Raw genomic sequence first — 16901 nt, 5'->3', positions numbered from 1 at the left:
CGCCGGTGCCGGGCCCGGGTCCCGGGGGGGGGTGGGGGTGGGGGGTGCCGCGCGGGGCCGGGGCTGCAGGGGGCGCGAGCGGGGGGCGCGGGGCCGGGCCGCCAGTCCGGCCGGGGCGGCCGCGGGGGAGGATGCCCAAAGCGGCGCTGCCGGGACAGCGGGGGGGGGCCGCGGCGCCCGGCGCTGGGGTAAGGCCGGGCCGGGAGGGCCCGCAGGGGAGCGGGGCGGCGGGGGGGGGGGGGGGGGGGGGCCGGGCGGCTTCCCGCCGAGCGGGGCGGCGGGGAGGGACTATATCCGCGCGGCGCGCGCGGGCGGAGGGATCCGGCGGCGGCGGGAGGCGGCGCGGTGGGAAGGGGCGGGCGCGGAACGGCGGGGGCGGGCGGAGCGGCGCGGAGCGGAGGAGGCGGGAGGGCCGCGGCGGAGCGCGGAGCGGCGCCAGGGCCCGGCGGGCGCCCGCGGCGGCGGAGGCCGCGCTCGGGGGGGGGGGCGGCGGGCGGGAGCGGGGCGAGCCGCGGTTCGGCGGGGGGCGGCGGGAGCGGGCGGAGCGCGGAACAGCCGCCGGCGGGAGGAGAGCGCGGCGCCGGGAAGAGCCGGCGGGAGGCGGCGGCGGCCGGAGCCAGGAGGGAGCGGCCGCGGGCCGGGCCGGGCCGCCATGGAGCGGAAGAGGTGGGAGCGCTCGGCCGGGCCGCGGCGCCTCTGCCCCGGGCCCGGGGGGGGCTGGGGCCGCGCTCCCTCGCGGCGGGGCGCCGGGGGCGGGCCGGGCCGGGCCCGTCGGTGGCCACAGGTGGACCGGGGGCGGGGGCTGCGGGGGGCGCGGGGGCCCCGCCGCGCTGTCAGCGCCCGGCCGAGCGGTGCTGGGCGCCGTGGAGCGGGGCCGCGGCCCTTCGTACCCCGCTCGTCCCCGCGGGGCGGCTGACGCCTGGCAAATACAGTTATCTTGGCTTAATGTCGAGTAAATAAGGCGTTTGTGAAGTGGCCAGGGCGTCGGGGAGAGTGGTTGCCCGCCTTGGGGGGCTCCGTCCGCCGCTTTTTGTGCGCATTGGGGAATGCGGGGTCGGGCGAGGAGGGGAGCGTTGGCTGCTGCTGTGGGTGGGAGCGCGGGGCAGGGCTGGGGGCGCGTTATCCTGTGGGTGCTGCTCCTGGGGGAAGCGCATGGCTGGGGAGCGGCTCGCTCTGCCCCAGGGATTTCTATTAATACCGGCGGATGCCTCATATGGCCCTAGGTGGGCCATATGGATCCTTCCTGCGCCCGTACCGGGCAGCCCCGGTGCACCCGCCAGCTGATGTGTGAAACTTAGATCCATCGGGAGCTGGAAGAGCGTAGCGGGAGTTATCCAGGTGTCCTCATCTGGCCCTTCTAGTCGGCAAAACGTACGCGATCGGCTTCTGCACGCGTTGGATTTCATTTTTTTTAAATCGGATTACGGTTCTGAGAAAAGCGTGCCGTGCCGGGTAGCGAGTGAACCAGCGAATGCCATCCTTGAGAGCGGGAGGCTGGAAGTGCCGGCTCCGCCGCTGCAGCTTGGAGTCTGCAGGGAGAAGAAGAGATCACCGGCAGCAGCTAGAGGAGGTGCAGCCGAAAGCTTCAAAGATCCCCGTTTTTCCAATAAATTATTTGTAAAGTTGCGGTCTCGGAGCTGAACTTGAGAAAGAGGGCGAGAGAGGATAAGTAGCATGTTTTTATTCCCAAGTCACAATGGATTTTCCCTTTATATCAATTTGGACAGAGATCAAAGGTATAATAGGGCCCTGCTGCACTAATTTTTGGTTGCTGTTGCGTTTTGCATTACCTCAGAGTGGAAAATACCCGTGTGGCAATTTATTAATACCTCTGCTATTTCTACCTGTTGTTTACCTGGATGATATTTTTGTCCGGCTATGCCGAATGTACAGATGGAGTAAGTGTTTGTGGAAAATTGCATGCGTGGTTTGGAAACGAGTGCTCTCGTGTGCAATCACCAGCCTCGAGAATTAACGCTGAGCCGAGGCGCTCAGCGGCGGGGCGGCAGTTACTGCCTTTCTGAACCGCTGTTTAGGGCTACTGCGCTTTCTGTTGGGAGGTTTCTTTTTGTAACTCTAAGCACTGGCAGCACGTGCTTTCTGCGGGAAGGTTTCTGTCGAATATGAGTTCTGCTTTGGGCAACAGGACAAATGGGTTGTGCCGTGTATGTTCAGCCCGTGAGATGTGAGTCTGTGCAAGCCGGTTGCTGGCTGGAAATCGAACCCTTCTCAAGGTGTAAGGGCAGGTTTTTAGAAACACTCCTATAACCTCGCGCTTACCAGCTGTTGATTGTGCAGAAACTTTTTAACTGGAGTGCATTCTGCCGTCTGCCCGTGGCTTAAGAGTTGGGAAGCCCACGCGGGTGCCTGGCTGATGTGGTGGGGCTTGGGGGGCAAACTCAGAGCGAGCAGGAAAGGGGCAGGGATGCAGGATTTCAGGAAGGGAAGCGTATCAGGGATTTTGTGAAAGCGGTAGGTTGTCTTTGAGAGAGTTTTGGCTGCAAAGGCTCTCTCCAAACTCAGTGTTCTCACCTCGGGGAAGGAGAATTTAGTGCTGCTTTGTGTGGCTTTTTCTTTGTAGCGTTTTTCTGCTGAAGGTTTGATGACCAAGCGTCTGAGAAGTTTGGGGTCGCTGCTCGTCTCTGCCTCGAGGAGTTGTTGACGTTGCTGTTCTAGCAAACTTAACAGATCTCTTGGGTGAAGCTTGTTTTGTGGTGAATTTCTTACCTGTGCAGCACCTATGTAAAAAGTTGAAGAAAATCTTTTTACATAACCCCCCCCCCCCCAAGTATGTTTTGGTCTGTATACTCCTTTTTTTCCCAAAAAAATTGTGGAGGAGAATGCTTTTACTGAGACGGTACTTTGCTCTTTCTTGATTGTTCTGTTTTAGTCGCAGCTCCCTCAGGGAAGCTCTCGTGATGCTTGAGATGAGCCCTATAAAAATGACTGGTCATACTGGGCTCATTCCTGCGTCGCGGGACTGCCGCTTGGGTTCTTGTTGAGGGGTGGGGTGCTTCTGGAAATCTGAGACGTTTTGCGTGTATTGTGTGTATCAAAGTTGGTTTTTTGGGGGTTTTTTTGGTGATGTGGTGGGTCTTTTTCTTTTTTTTTTTTTTTTTTTTGTGGTCAGAGCCCGAGTTACTGAACAAAGACAACCCCGTTGCCCTGCGGGGCAGGGAGCATCCCTGACACGCTGCTGCTGCTGGCAGTGGTGCGGGGCCTCCGTGCGCACATAAATATTGCGTGGGACGGCTGCGGTGGCAAGGGACAGCTCGATCCCCCGAGGCTGCTCCGTGCAGAGCTGAGGGCACCCGTTCGTGGAGGGATGGGGAGATGCTGCTGCGCGGATGTGTGAAGATGTGAGGTGGGTTACAGCAGCTGGAGGGCTCTTGCTTGTTCACACCGGTGCTTTTTATGTGCGCTGGTGAGAGCAGCAAGTATGTCCGTGCTAGCCTGTCCCGGGATAACCGAGTTGTCGGAGTGTGGGACGGCTGAGGCAGGACTTGGTGCAGATGCTGCAGCCAGGGATAACGTGAAGGTGCTGCGAGAGGGGGGGGCTGACGGCGGCAGCGTGCGAGGTGTCCCAGGGCGCGCGTCTCTCCCTAGGAAGCAGTGTCGGGGCTGTACGGCACCCGAAGGGCCTGGAGCAGGGCTGGGGGGAGAAGTGCAGCCGAGGGAGGCTGGGGTGGGCTCTGACTCCCCAGCTCCACGCAGGAGGGAGCACGATTGAAACGGAGAAGGAAAAACATTTTGCATTATACCCATCACCCCCCACCGAGGAAATGAGGCTTTGGGCATATGCTATTGATCACCCTTTTTACCTAGCTTCTTCCTGCCTCCATTTCTTTAAAAGGCAGGAGACGCCTGGGTTTGTTCAGGTTTGTTTTTTTTTTTTTTTGTCTTTTGTCCCTTGCTTTCCAAGTTGTGCAGATCCTGCGTAGGCTAAATGGGGAGAGCGGAGGGGAGGAGACTTGTGTAATGAGGGAGGAGGGGAGAGGGCCTGGGCTTGCAGTCGGTCTCTCCTCAAGAATATAAGGCAGGAAACAAAGGGTGAGCTGCACATGGAGAGCAGCGGGCACCTGGCAGCCCCTGGCCCTTCAATAGGCTGCCACGCATTCAGCTTAATCCGCGCCCAAAAAGTCTGAGAATAATAAATGAGGGTGGCTTGGGTTTGGTCATGCCACCCCTCGGTCCTCTTCGGGTTCGTTTTGTTAGTGCTGAGGCAGGCAGGGCAAGGGGATAATGTGCTGGACCTTTTGATGGACGAGCATGTAAAATCGTTTGCAACTTTGTAGTTGCCTTGCTTTTTCGTAACACGGTGAAGTGTGAAAGACCTTAATTCAGCAGCCAAGTGCAGCGTGCTCGCAGTATCAGTGCCTGCAGTATGATTTAGGAGAGGTTGGTTTTTGCAGCTTTGCACCAAGATGTCTCTCTTCCGGGTCTCTTCAAAGTCTTTGTATATCAAAACCAGGAGTGCAGAGCAAAGTGTTTGCTTTGGAGTAGAAGGAGATAAAATTTTGTGACATTTAAAGGGCACACGAGCATTTTAACAACGTTCAGAATTCACAAATGCTGGTTTACTGTTTCTGTGCGTTGTGACATGCAGCGAGCAATCCCGCTGCTGAAGTGGCGTGGGTTTTCGGCTGCCTTTCTCCCCGTCCTGGTCTGTAGGTGCCCTCAGTGGCTGTGTCCTACCAGGCATGCTCCTGCCAGGCGGACCCCAGGAGCTCCAGAGCACACCAGCCACTTCCCTTCTGTTCGTGTTTACTGAGCAAGTTTGCCGTCAGCTTTGAGTTGTAGCTTCGTTCCCCGGTCTGCCATTGTTCCAGAGAAGCTTGGTACAGTATTGCCTTTTTCAAGACATAATCAGAATAAAAGTTTTTCTTCTGAACATTTCAGTGCTTTTCCTTTGGGCCAAGCTTCCCCAGGAAGAGACAGGACTCTGAGTCATTTCAGGTGGGTTTTTTTTTTTTTAGACATATGTGGACTTTGAGCAGCTTTTCAGATTCTTTGCAAAATTACTAGAACACATACTACACAAAAAAGCTGAAGGGCTGTGTTGCATTTAAAATACTGTCTCTGAATGTATCTGGCTGTGTTGTGGAAGTTGCGCTGCGCAATTGTGCAGTGCGCAATTCACTGTAATGTGTTATTTTTAAAATTACTGAGATACTAAACTGTAAATTGGAGCTGTGGATCTTGGAAGAGGAAGCAGTGTCATATTCTTCATACAGTAGGAGTTTCTCTTCTTGGCTTCACTGAAGGCAGCGATGGCTCTGGCCTAAAAGCTGCTGGAGTTGGTTATTCCTTTTTCTGGATTGAAGCATATAACTCCCTTTGTATTTTTAAAAAGTGGTTTCAAATTTGAGTCTGGACCCAGGCTCTGTTCCTGTCTGCTTATTCCAACTCTCTATGTCATTTTCTGGCCTAAGTGTTTGTGCGGCTCCGTAGCAAACTGGTCCAGCTGAGGTGTGTTTCCTTCTCTTCTCCCTACCCTCTAAAGATGGATTATTTTTCCCCATCTGGTTAACTGTGCATTTGCATGAATGCTTTGGTGCTTGAGCAGTGGTGGTGCGGGGAGTAGATACGAGGCAGGATAAGCAGCTCGGGAGCAGTTGGGGCCAGGAGCTTCTGAAGCAGGTGCTGTGTGTGGGATGACCACAGCCTTTCAGTCGTAAATCCTTTGAGAGGCTTCTTCAGATTTCAGTTTTAGTATAATTCATATTAACCTTGTCTCTCAGTTTTTGGAGAGTTTTTAACAGTTTGGTACTTTCTGGTTTTTTTAATCTGTTTTTTTGCATATGCAGTCTAACTTGAGCTAATTGGTTTGCCACTGTCCCATACCAGACATTTTATGGTTATGCTATTTTTTCAGGCCTTTCCCCTAATAAAGGCTTCAAGGAAGCAGATATTGTGTTGAAAAGAGGCTTTTTCCTTGGAGCTTTTTTCCTTTGAGAAGACCCTAGAGAGGTTGTTAGTATCTTACCAGTGTGAACACCACCACTGAGGTAGAGCAGGGTCTGTGCTGCTGAAATAATAATACTTCTTTCCTCTCATCCTGTCACAACTTTATTATTTCAAGTTATTCTTGGCCTTCAAGTAGAAATCTTGCAACAAGTAGCCTGCATTTCTGGCTTCAGGAATAACGGCAGGTGATCACAGAGCTCCAACTGTCCGCAGAAAGCATTTGAACCTCATTGCCATTAATTTGTCTCTGGCAGGTATAAGTTGCATTGATACCACTTCTCAGTAGAAAAAATAGAGCCTCTATTATGTAGGTACTGCTTCTAGTCCTCTCAAGTTCAACGCTTGGATATTGTGAAGTTGCTTTGAATTGAGTTGTTGAACTGACAGGAGCCACCACTGGGTACAGCGGGCAGCCTGTTAGCGAGGTCTCGCTGGGATGTGACCTTACGTCTTCTAAATGAGATGGCCTGAATCTTCCCTGGCCCTTGAGAGCAGAGGGTATTTGTAGGCTAGGGAGGAGATCACCCTTCTTCCATGCAATATGGCTGAAAAAAAAATGTTCCGACACCACTAACCGCTCTTTAAAAGAAGAAAATGGATGAATAGGGGTGGAGTGGTAACTGGCATTTTTGGTCTTAAAATGCCTTTCACCCAGCTAACCAGTGTTTAGTGTGATAGATGTATGTGGAGTGAGCTTCTACCAGATGGGTACTAAGATTGAATATGCAAGTTGCAAGATGCAGAAAACTAGAAATGAGAGAAATTAAGGGAATAAAGAGGTGTTGCTATGATGCTAAATGAGAATGTGGAGAATACTTTGTGCTTGTTGTCTGTATAGTTCTACGCTGCAGTCACAACACATTGGCTTATTTTTGCTTTATGCATAAAAAATAAAAGAGCTTACCTAGCAGTGCTTTTTGTAGTAGTGCAAAAGGTTATGTTATATTACTTAAAAAAACCAAACCCAACAACAACGAGGAGTTGGAGTAATTTGTGCCTGCTTGCCAGGCTGTAGTCTTTCATGTGAAACCAGGTGTTTGAAAAGAATCTCTCTTCTGTTTTGCCATTAATGGAATGTTTTCCAAGATTTTGACCTTTTTCTTTGCATCACTTAAGCTTTGTAATTCTTTGCTTTGCAGCTTGTCAGCAGTTAACTTCTGTTCTTTCTCCTTGCTACTGTGTAATCCTGAAGTTAAGTGTTAAGAATGCTACCAAAGACTTGTAATCAAACCTGAATGTGCTATTCAAGGGGGAGGAAAAAGGAGTCCGAGGAGACGTTTGTGGTGCTAGTCAAACGTAACACTCCTGGGAGAAGAAATTATGCTTGAAAATGGACATTTATTATTTGAGACAACCAAGTGATAAGTACATCTGTGCAACCATGTTGGTTATTGTGTGAATTATACCTGGTCTGAATCTTCTTCTTTACGTATAAAAACATTTTAACATGGTCTGCTCTTAATTTGTCTCTTCCACAGCAATCATAAGAAGGAGTTGATATGGAAGCAGTAATATCCATTTAGCGTTTAATGTGAGCTTCATTCTTGGAAGTTCAGCACGCGTTGTTTTTCATGAAGGAAATAAAAATTGCCTCTCCTGAGTTGCAGCGAGCGCTGGTATTGAAGTCCAGAGCGTTTTAATTTCCCTCCTTGCTTCTTTTCTGTGTTTTTTCAGCCCAAGTGGTAAAAAGTTCCGAAGCAAGCCCCAGCTGGCACGCTACCTGGGGAGCTCGATGGACCTGAGCACTTTTGACTTCCGCACAGGGAAGATGTTGATGAATAAAATGAACAAGAACAGACAGAGGATGCGCTATGACTGTTCCAACCAAGCCAAAGTAAGACTGAGATGCAGCGGCAGCTTTCCCCTTTCCATCTGCTTTGTACTGGCCAGACTGCCTCTCAGAACAGTATCTGTGATAGCGTGAAAATTAAGCATTCTGTAATTAATGTGTGAAACTGGAGTTGTATGAGAATCGCCGTTATGGGGTGTTGGACAAATACTGCGATTCCCTGATTCTTCCAGGGTACTGATAGCACGGAAGAACATTGCGGTACTGCTAAATCCTTTGTACAGAAGGGCTGGAGAGAGGGCTGGCATCTTTCTCTCTGGAGTGTGAGATCGTCTTCTCCAGCACGATCTCCTCCAGAGCCCCGGATCTCCAGCTGACTCCTGTGGCTGTGCAGCAGCTCCGCTCTGCTCTGGCATTTGGTTTGGGGGAGGAGGGAAGAGTGGGGTGGAGCAGCAGGGATGAGGAGATAACACCGCCTCCGGCAAGTGACTCCCTGGAGCTATCTGTAGGCTAGGCCATGCTGCTATCTCGGCTTTGGAACTGATCTAAGGAGGGGATGCGTTTCGGGCAAAAAGCTGAAGAGGCAAGAGCATGGCGAGGCCTATTTGTAGAACAAAATAAAAGAGTCTGTGTTTGGCACCTGGTAATTTTGATTGGTAGTCAAGATTACAGTGACATTGGTATACTGCCTGTCTGGATAGATTGGCTCAAGTCATTCTTAAGTTTTTCAGAACCCAAAAGCTTATGTCTGTGTACCTAAACATTAAATGTGGAAATGAGCATAACGCTTACTTTCTAAATATGTCAACCAGTCAAGAATCATCATCATCAGAGTGATTGGAGCATTGACTTAAAGCACTAGGTGCTGTAGTGATGTTTTAAAAGAAACATGCCTTGCTGCAGAGACCAGCAGCTAACACACGTCTCATCGGCTAAAAATCCTGCCCAAACCTTTCAATAAATGTATGAATAGTTATCATTGGCTTATAAAGGGATTAACACAGATGATTCAGACTATTTGTCCTGAATACATCTTTTCTACATCTCATGAATAAATATGTTAAGCAGACGCAGTGTCTGCATCCTCAAGAACAAAGTATGTCCTACAGCCGTTTCAAGACTTGCATGTTAGATCTCGGGAACGAGGAACGGTCTTCCTATGTTTCCGCTAACATAAAATGCAGTCCTGTAGTGAAAACTTGATTGTTATGAGCTCCGTGGGAAAACTGAGTTTTGTTAAGAACTGAAGGTAAAAAAAGCGATCAAGGTTCCAGCTGTATTGATTTGTTTATTGGCATCCACAGCTGGATTTAAACAGAATGGTTTCTGGATTCACAAAACATTCTCTAAATCCCATTTCATATTTTTTTCTCATTATTACAAGTATTGTGTCAAAATCTTCTCGTTTAGTGTTCTACAGTCACTTGTCTACTGTGATCTACCACAGATCTACAGGCTTGTCAAAGTGCAAACTCAGTGTTCTGACTCCTAAATTCTGTCAAAATTGGGATGAAACCAATGTGTATAAACTAGAGTGAGAGGAGGCTAGTAGGTTAAGTGGAATGCAAAAGAGTGGAAAACTTATTTTAATTTTGATAGGTCTAAGGCAAGATTTGAACGTAGTTATGCGTTTTTAGCAGTCTAACTCGCATAGCTTGCGATCAGACAAGTTTTCAAGTCCATGAACTCTTCTTTTCCCTGCTGTACATCTTTATGGCTATAGCGGCGTTGTAGCAAATTGAAAATATTTTTGTGGGCTTTTCCCCTCCTTTTGTTTGAAATTTTTAGGGCAAGCCTGATTTGAACACAGCACTGCCTGTCAGACAGACAGCCTCCATATTCAAACAACCTGTCACAAAGATCACAAACCATCCCAGCAATAAGGTGAAGAGTGATCCTCAGAAAGCTGTGGACCAGCCCCGGCAGGTAAGGCTTGCAGCTTAGTAGCTTCTTCTCCAGAATTAAAAAACTCCTGGTTTTGCTGCTGGCAGGGTCCCAAAATAAACCGCTTTAACTTTGTGATGCTGAACAGATAGTCCACGGCAATTTGAAGTCTCTGATATTTCAAAAACAGTAACGTACAGTGCTCCCAGCTTTTAAAATCGGAACAAAACCCATTTCCAATATATAGTTAATGTTGTCTGCACTGTGTTTTATAACTAGACTCCAACCATTGTTTATATTACAATTATGTTTTAGTTAAGCCTTCATTTCCTTAATGCTGAAATTAAGTATTATCAACAAATTTAGACAGATGTCGTAAGCACTTTAAGGGACATTTGCATTGTAATAAGCATCACTGTCAAATGTTCCAATTGTATAAGAATTCTGTGTTTCAAGAAATCCCTGTTCCTGTACGGACCACATACAATGTGGTGGTTGTGCTGTAGCGCAAGGGATTGTACCCCCCTGCGTGGGCCTTTTTTTCAGATGCGTATGTCACTAGTAGTTAACTCTACCTCTATGAATAAGGTCATAAATTCACTTGGAATGTCATTATTAATACAAAATCAAAGTGGTTTTCTTATCATACTGTGTATTTGCAAACAAGAGAATACACCAAAATTAAAGGAAATCTTTCAGCTTAATTTCATCTAGTGAAAGGATGCAACGAGTGTGCTTAGGACAAGTGTGGCTTTGAAGTTGGGCACTGGTAAAATAAGATGTACCTGTTCAAAGCAGCCTTTGGAAGGCATTCTCATTTCATTGCTACTACCGGAGCCTGTTGCCTCCGCAGAGCTCACACCAGGGATTCTGTGAATCCTTTCCTGTAGCGAGGCCATCCGCATACCTTCTGGAGACTACATGTTCAGCTTCGTTAGTCTGTTCAGATGCTGTCATCGGTATCAATGTTCAGTACAGTTTAAACTCTTGTAGGTCTGGTGGCATTAAAATACATCTTTCCAAGAGGGAAAGTGATTGCAATAAAATTTAAAAATACCCTAGAAAATACCCACCTCTCACACTGAAAACCTTTTCTGCAAACTTAAAATCTACTTTTGTGAAGTGTGAGTTAGGCTCTGTTTGAAATGGAGTTGGGTGGTATGTTTTGGTTTTGGGGGGGGGGGGGGGGGTGTTTGTTTGATTGTTTTTTTTTTTTAAACAGGTTGGTGGGGTTCTAGCATGGTTTCCTAAGGAAGTAGAGCATGCATGTTTATAGTGTTGTTGCTGTGCCCATAACCCCCTTGGCTAGCTAAGGCAATAAAAGAGGACACTAAAGATATGACATCGATATGCAAAACGCGGAGCTGGATAGCGATTTGTATCCCTGTTGTGGAAGAGGTTGATACGTGAGTGCAATCTGTTGGGCAGCAGAGATCAGCCCCAGTACACGCAGATGGAATCTGACCTGTGTAGTTTCGCTGCTCACCTTACCACTTGTTGTAAGGCAGCTTCCTAGGCTCTGCTTGTGCTTTCCTTATGTAACCCTTTTTCTTTTCATGACAACTTTGGAGTCTGTTTTCTGAGAAGGTCCTTTAGAGGTTTTTAGGCATATATGTATATATAAAATGATATATACTGTATGTATAATATGTATACATATTGGTTTATATATTTCATTTTCTATTATATAGCATAGAATAGGGCAAACTTGCTCGTTCTTGTGTCTTTCTCTGCATTAAACCTCTAAGAGTCAGTTAAATTACAACTTCAAAATGTTTTATCAGACTGTAGTATATTTTAACCTCTAGTCAGCAGGCTCCAGATGTTTCTTTAAAATTTGGAAGCAGTGTTAAGTTCCATCATGCGCTGGCTTAAAATTCACCTATATGAAAGTCATAGGCTAGAGAATATCCAGCCCGTGTGTGCCGGCTGTGACTGTCCCTATTCCCCTTGTTGGGAGCTGGTAATTGGAAAAGTAATGTGAGTTCACATGCACTCAGATTTTGACAGGCATGAAAAGGGGACAGGTGGACTGTTTGGGGTAAATTAGTTTCTCAAAATCTAGATAAAATTGCTTTCTTGCAAGATAAATCGTACTCCAGCTATTCGATGATCACGCTTAGACGTATAGATCAAGAGCTGAAGGTGTATCTAGGTGACTTCCTACCAAACCATGCATTCACGTATTCTTAAGCTTGAGGAGAACCTGTGATTCAGAATACGGTAAAGGACTAGACCTGGTTGTGCTCATGAGAAACTGCTAGAGAGGAATAAAATAATGCTTTACCTTGGGAAGAGTTTGGATGCAGTTCTTGCATTCCTTAACTTCTGTGGTATGTGTGAGACAGCAAGAGAGAAATAGGAGTGTAAAAAAAGGCTGTCCCACACTATGTGTGCTTAGATGAAAGCCAGCAAGCCTTGACTTGCTGTTGCAGTTCAGAAGCAGCAAATGTACCAGTCCCTGGAAGAAAAGAAAGTCTTTTTCAAGGCAGCAAATCCGGACAGAGTTGTGGGACTGGCAGTGAGGAGTGTTCCCTGCCGTCAGACATGGCAGACCCCTTCTGTAGTAAACCCGATATAAAATTGTCTGCAGCAGTGTTCTTCCCTTTTCTGATAGTAAGCAGGTGCTCTGTGTAGTTGTCAATTCCATTTCTGTGTTGTGCCAATAAACACTTTCTTTGATGTCAGCTCTTCTGGGAGAAGAAATTAAGTGGACTGAATGCTTTTGACATTGCAGAAGAGCTGGTGAAAACAATGGACCTTCCAAAAGGTTTACAAGGTAATCAGAGTCTGCCCTTAACTCCAGGGGTGGCATTTTGATACCAATCAGCGGTGATATGAAGGTATTGTGTTTGACCTCCTTGTTCTTCAGTGCTGCAGACCATTCCTGCTTCCACAGGAACTGTTAGTACTCTGGCTGGGAGGCTTGGTGCCCTTCGTCCTGAGGCAACACTGAAGCAAAGTTCTTGACTTTTTGTTTTGTTTTGTTCATTTTCCAGAAGCAGAATGGAAACAACTTCCATTCCTAATTTGGGTTTGTTTTGTGTAACGGAATGAGGAATTGATCTAGGTTTAAATAACCTTGGAGGGAGTTGTACAGGTGCTGTTAGAAGTGTTTAGGACTGAGATTTATGTTGTGTTAGCTTTCTAAGTGGCAGTATGTGCTTTGCCGTTAAAATTTGAATAATGCCTGATGTCCTGATTTGCTGTTTTTTGTCTTGTGCAATGGTGATTATCGCTTTTCCTCCCACTTGCAGGGGTTGGACCTGGCTGCACTGATGAAACCCTTCTCTCTGCTATAGCTAGTGCTCTGCACACTAGCACTATGCCTATCACTGGACAGCTGTCTGCGGCCGTTGAGAAGAATCCTGGCGTTTGGCTAAACACCTCACAGCCGCTTTGCAAAGCCTTTATGGTGACGGATGAAGATATTAGGTATTAACTAGAAATAGCGCTTACTGTCTTGGAACACGGTTTCTTGTGGTAAAACAGTACCTCCTGCTTTCTTTTTCCTTTCAATGGCAAGTTTAAATGTCTGATGGAGCACTATTGCTGAATTAATTTCAATGCTTCTATATCAGTAGAGTAGAAGAAAACCTGTTACATGAAGCTGCTCTCATACAGGCATGTACTTAAAGCCCATTATTTTTTATTTTGACCATGCTCAGTTACCCTGAGATTTCAGGTTCATACTTGTTTTTCATGTCAGAGTGTGTCTCCTTGTATTGAAAAAGGTGTCTGAATTTGAGTAACTTTGATTAAGGCACCTCTAAGCAAAGAAGGGATTGGAGAAATCCTGAACAGTGTGATTTGATTCTCTTCACATTACTCTGTCAGCACAGGACCAAATAAAAGCACTAAGTGCTGTGGTGGCATCGAACAAGGATGTGATTTATTTAGGTACAGCTTGCTTTCAGTAATGAATTGTATTGCTAAATCAAGACTGGTCAAATTCAGCTTTAAGCTCTTGATAGGGAACTGAATATGCCAAAGACTAGTCTGAAAGCACGCTAATTTGCATTCATTAACAGCATTTAAAGGTAGTAATTGTTTTGACTGTTTGACTGATAAATCTTTTTGAATTACAGGATGACTTTTTTTCTGCTTGATTTACACATGAATGACCAGGAAAAATGGTCTGTTTATAACTTTATGATTTCCTGTGGCTGAGATGAAGTAGGAGTCCCATGAGCCAGAGACTGTTGATCACTTCTTTTCTTTACTATGACTTTGACAGAAAAGGAGCAAATTTAAGGTTGTGACTCAAAAGGAGAATGAGCAAAAAGATTGAAATGGTCAGAAACTTAATTTTCTCCAGTCTCATTTTGGAAATCCGAGCAGGGTAGGCTGACTTTTTCTTGTTTAAATTCATATTAGTACTAGGAATTTAAAAAAAAAAAAAAAAGTCTTGAGTCAGCTGCTAGATTAGGAAAATTTCAGCCAGAATTAAAAATGGTACAATCAGTGCTAAGGGCTTGTAATAGAAAATATTGGACAACTGTTTAAAGTTCTTTCAACTTCACTTATAGTATAATGCCAGGCATTTTTTTACGATGCAGTTCTTGGAGGGCTCTTTCAAAGCCATGCTTGTCTGCCCAGGCTCGTGTGTGAGGGATATAAGATTCCTTTCCCTTGAAAGAGGCAACTTTGAGGATTGATGTCCGTGTTCATTGATTTGGGGCAGGAAGCAAGAGGAGCTGGTGCAGCAGGTGCGAAAGAGGCTGGAGGAAGCGCTGATGGCTGACATGCTTGCCCATGTAGAGGAAATAGCAAGAGATGGGGAAGCTCCTTCAGAGAAAGAGGGAGGCGAGGAAGAAGGAGAAGAGGAAGAGGAGGAGGAGGAGCAGGACCATGACCAGGAGATGGAGAATGTATAGTCCAGGTAATGTGGCAGCATCCTTTCTCACCTTAAACTGTACTTCACTGAAGGCAGAAATGTTTTCGGAAGGAATCTTAGTATATACTGACCAATCTTTGCTTTTTAGCGTGCAGTTTTAAAGGTGCAGTAGCCATGCTTTCAGGAAAAAAAAAATCAAATATTTTGATGTGTGTGACGTCTGGTGGGTGCTTGCGTTGCCATAGAGAGCTCTGGGCCTTATGTCTGTGTCACATGGGCTAAATGTGTAACCAGAACGCGTATGTAAGCACTTGAAGGATTCTGTCTTGAAAGTGGATCAGTTCTTAAAAATTTATTTGTCTTCTGATGTCAGTTTTTCCCCCCTATTTGTTTGTTTATTACTTCCTGTGACAGGCAAGAGGACGCTGTGGGCAGAAAGGACAGCTGCCATCTTACGGACTCAGTTTCTCCCTCGCCTGCCTTTTTTTTCTCACTTTTGCATTTTTAGTACGTGTTTTCTTGCAGGGTATATTAGAGGGCACCTTTGTGGAATTTTTTAAATAATATTTGTAGAAAGTTAAAAAAAGGCAACCTGACCATCAAAAGAGGGAAGTTGCTAAAAAAACTTTATATGTGGTGGAAATTTATAAATTGAAAGTAACAGAAGAACATATATATTCAAAATCTGGAAACGTCTGAAAAGTTTAAGATAGTGTAACAGTAGTAACTACAGGATTCACAGAAATGTGACTTTACATTGCACATCCCTTAAAAGTATCACAGTTCTCCAGTATATGTCTGACTTTCACTTGTGCAGTGCAATTTTTTAAAGGTGCAACTAGAATTTTTTTTTATTGCCTTGTAAACCACAATAGCTCTGAGTAATGAATCGTTACTGTGTAGCAATGCAGAAAAAAGCAGATATATAAGGCCAAGTCAAGATACACCAACAGGAGCTCCCTTAAATGTTTTATGCTGCACGAGATAGGGATGGCGCACCATGCTACGAAGCAGAGTTTTTCCTTGCTGTGTTCCTTTGATGTAACCCTAGCCAGGAGCACTGTATGTATCGTCAGCGGAGCTCATGCAGTGAGATGAAAACAGAACGCACTGATTTTAATTTTTGATCGTTTTAAGTTTTAGCCTAAGAAAATCAATTAGTGTTCTGTCACTGAAGTAGGATAGCCAATACCCTGGGTGCTTCGTTATGTAGACTCCAGAGCCTGTGAGGCAAGAGTCAAGAATGGGGGGGAAGAATTTTTAGGATGAATAGCAAAAGAAAAGAAAACCGCTTTGGAGGGAGTGGCAGCTGTATTTCAGGGAGAAGGAGGAGTGATTTATGTTAAGCAATCCTTCAAGCTGGAAGGTTGATTATAACACAAAATCTGTTTGGCCTTTGGGAGATACCATCTTCTATCTGGGCTCTCTGTATTTTCCTGGTTTACCACATCACTAACAGTAGCTTTATGTGGACAGCGAATGTCTGGCGTTCCTTTCTACTACAAAGGTCTGGCAACAGCAAAGAACCAGAACAAACTGTCTGCTAAAGGTGAAAAACAGGAGGTAAAGAAATAGATATGTTATGGCAATGGTGCTTTATTCTCTTAAGGGCTCACTTGCTATAAAGACATAAAAAGTTCTTATTGACTTACAAGGTCTTTTTTTCTCTTTCTTCTAGGGAGTTCCATCTAAGAATTCCCAGTATAAACCCTGTCAGCAGGGTCAGCACAACAAAGCCAAGAGTGTCTGCCGAGTAAATTGCACCAACAATCCAACTGTACCTATGAGCATTTTGATGTACACTTCAGGAAACGTTGAGAAGCTGATGGTTCATTAATTGCTGGGTAGTTTTGAAGATGGAACTTGACTAAACTCTACTCCCCCTCCTTTTTCTAAAGGGGTAGGGTGATCAGGAATGCAAAAGTGGGAGGGAATAAAGGAATATAAAATGGTGGGAGGGAAAATACTAGGAACCAAATTTCTTGTCGTCTTTTTTTTTTTTTTTTTTGTTGTGGGTCAGTGATAGGTGATACATTTTTAAGCTTTTCTATCGAAGTACCTTTAACAATGACCCATAGAAACAATTTTCTCTCCCAACACAAGTGAGAGAGATGCTGTTTCACTCCTTGGCTACTCTGCTGTGGGCTACCTGTTTGTACCAGACTGTAGGGAGGTCATTTTATGTTGTGGATTGTCATTCCATGTGTCAATTCGGGTCACTGAATTTCCTTTTCCTCGCAAGACCACATTGGTCTTGGAAGTGTAGTCTGGGAGATGAACTGCCAGTGCCTCTTCCACCTGACGTTTTGATTGGTAGGGGAAGTTACACTTGAGGAATTGGTCTTACATCAATGGCAATTGGTTTTTTAGTTAGTTCCAGCACCACACTGAATGCGCTACGGTGCACGTTTTTGATACGGAGTT

At 46.2% G+C, this 16901-nt stretch overlaps 1 protein-coding gene across 1 annotated transcript; it reads left to right on the top strand.

Annotated features, from left to right (window-relative positions):
- The first annotated feature begins 654 nt into the window (after positions 1 to 654).
- On the top strand, positions 655 to 16489 carry MBD3 (methyl-CpG binding domain protein 3). Its single transcript, XM_075723547.1, has 8 exons — positions 655 to 666; positions 4900 to 4956; positions 7642 to 7801; positions 9545 to 9682; positions 12329 to 12419; positions 12898 to 13075; positions 14325 to 14522; positions 16156 to 16489. The coding sequence occupies exons 3-7, from the start codon at positions 7700 to 7702 to the stop codon at positions 14515 to 14517; spliced, it is 702 nt and encodes a 233-aa protein (XP_075579662.1). The 5' UTR covers positions 655 to 666; positions 4900 to 4956; positions 7642 to 7699; the 3' UTR covers positions 14518 to 14522; positions 16156 to 16489.
- Positions 16490 to 16901: the final 412 nt, after the last annotated feature.

This window comes from Pelecanus crispus, chromosome 20 (genome assembly GCF_030463565.1).
Source record: "Pelecanus crispus isolate bPelCri1 chromosome 20, bPelCri1.pri, whole genome shotgun sequence".
Taxonomy (NCBI): Eukaryota; Metazoa; Chordata; class Aves; order Pelecaniformes; family Pelecanidae; genus Pelecanus; species Pelecanus crispus.
The sequence above is the reverse complement of the archived record's forward strand: the minus strand, read 5'-3'. Positions and strand labels throughout refer to the sequence as shown.

What these genes read in the sequence shown, in the direction of transcription:
- MBD3 (XM_075723547.1), top strand. Translation starts at nt 7,700, where the DNA reads ATGGACCTGAGCACTTTTGACTTCCGCACAGGGAAGATGTTGATGAAT. An exon ending in ACTGTTCCAACCAAGCCAAA is followed by an intron (nt 7,802 to 9,544) that starts GTAAGACTGAGA and finishes TGAAATTTTTAG; the next exon opens with GGCAAGCCTGATTTGAACAC. An exon ending in GTGACGGATGAAGATATTAG is followed by an intron (nt 13,076 to 14,324) that starts GTATTAACTAGA and finishes GATTTGGGGCAG; the next exon opens with GAAGCAAGAGGAGCTGGTGC.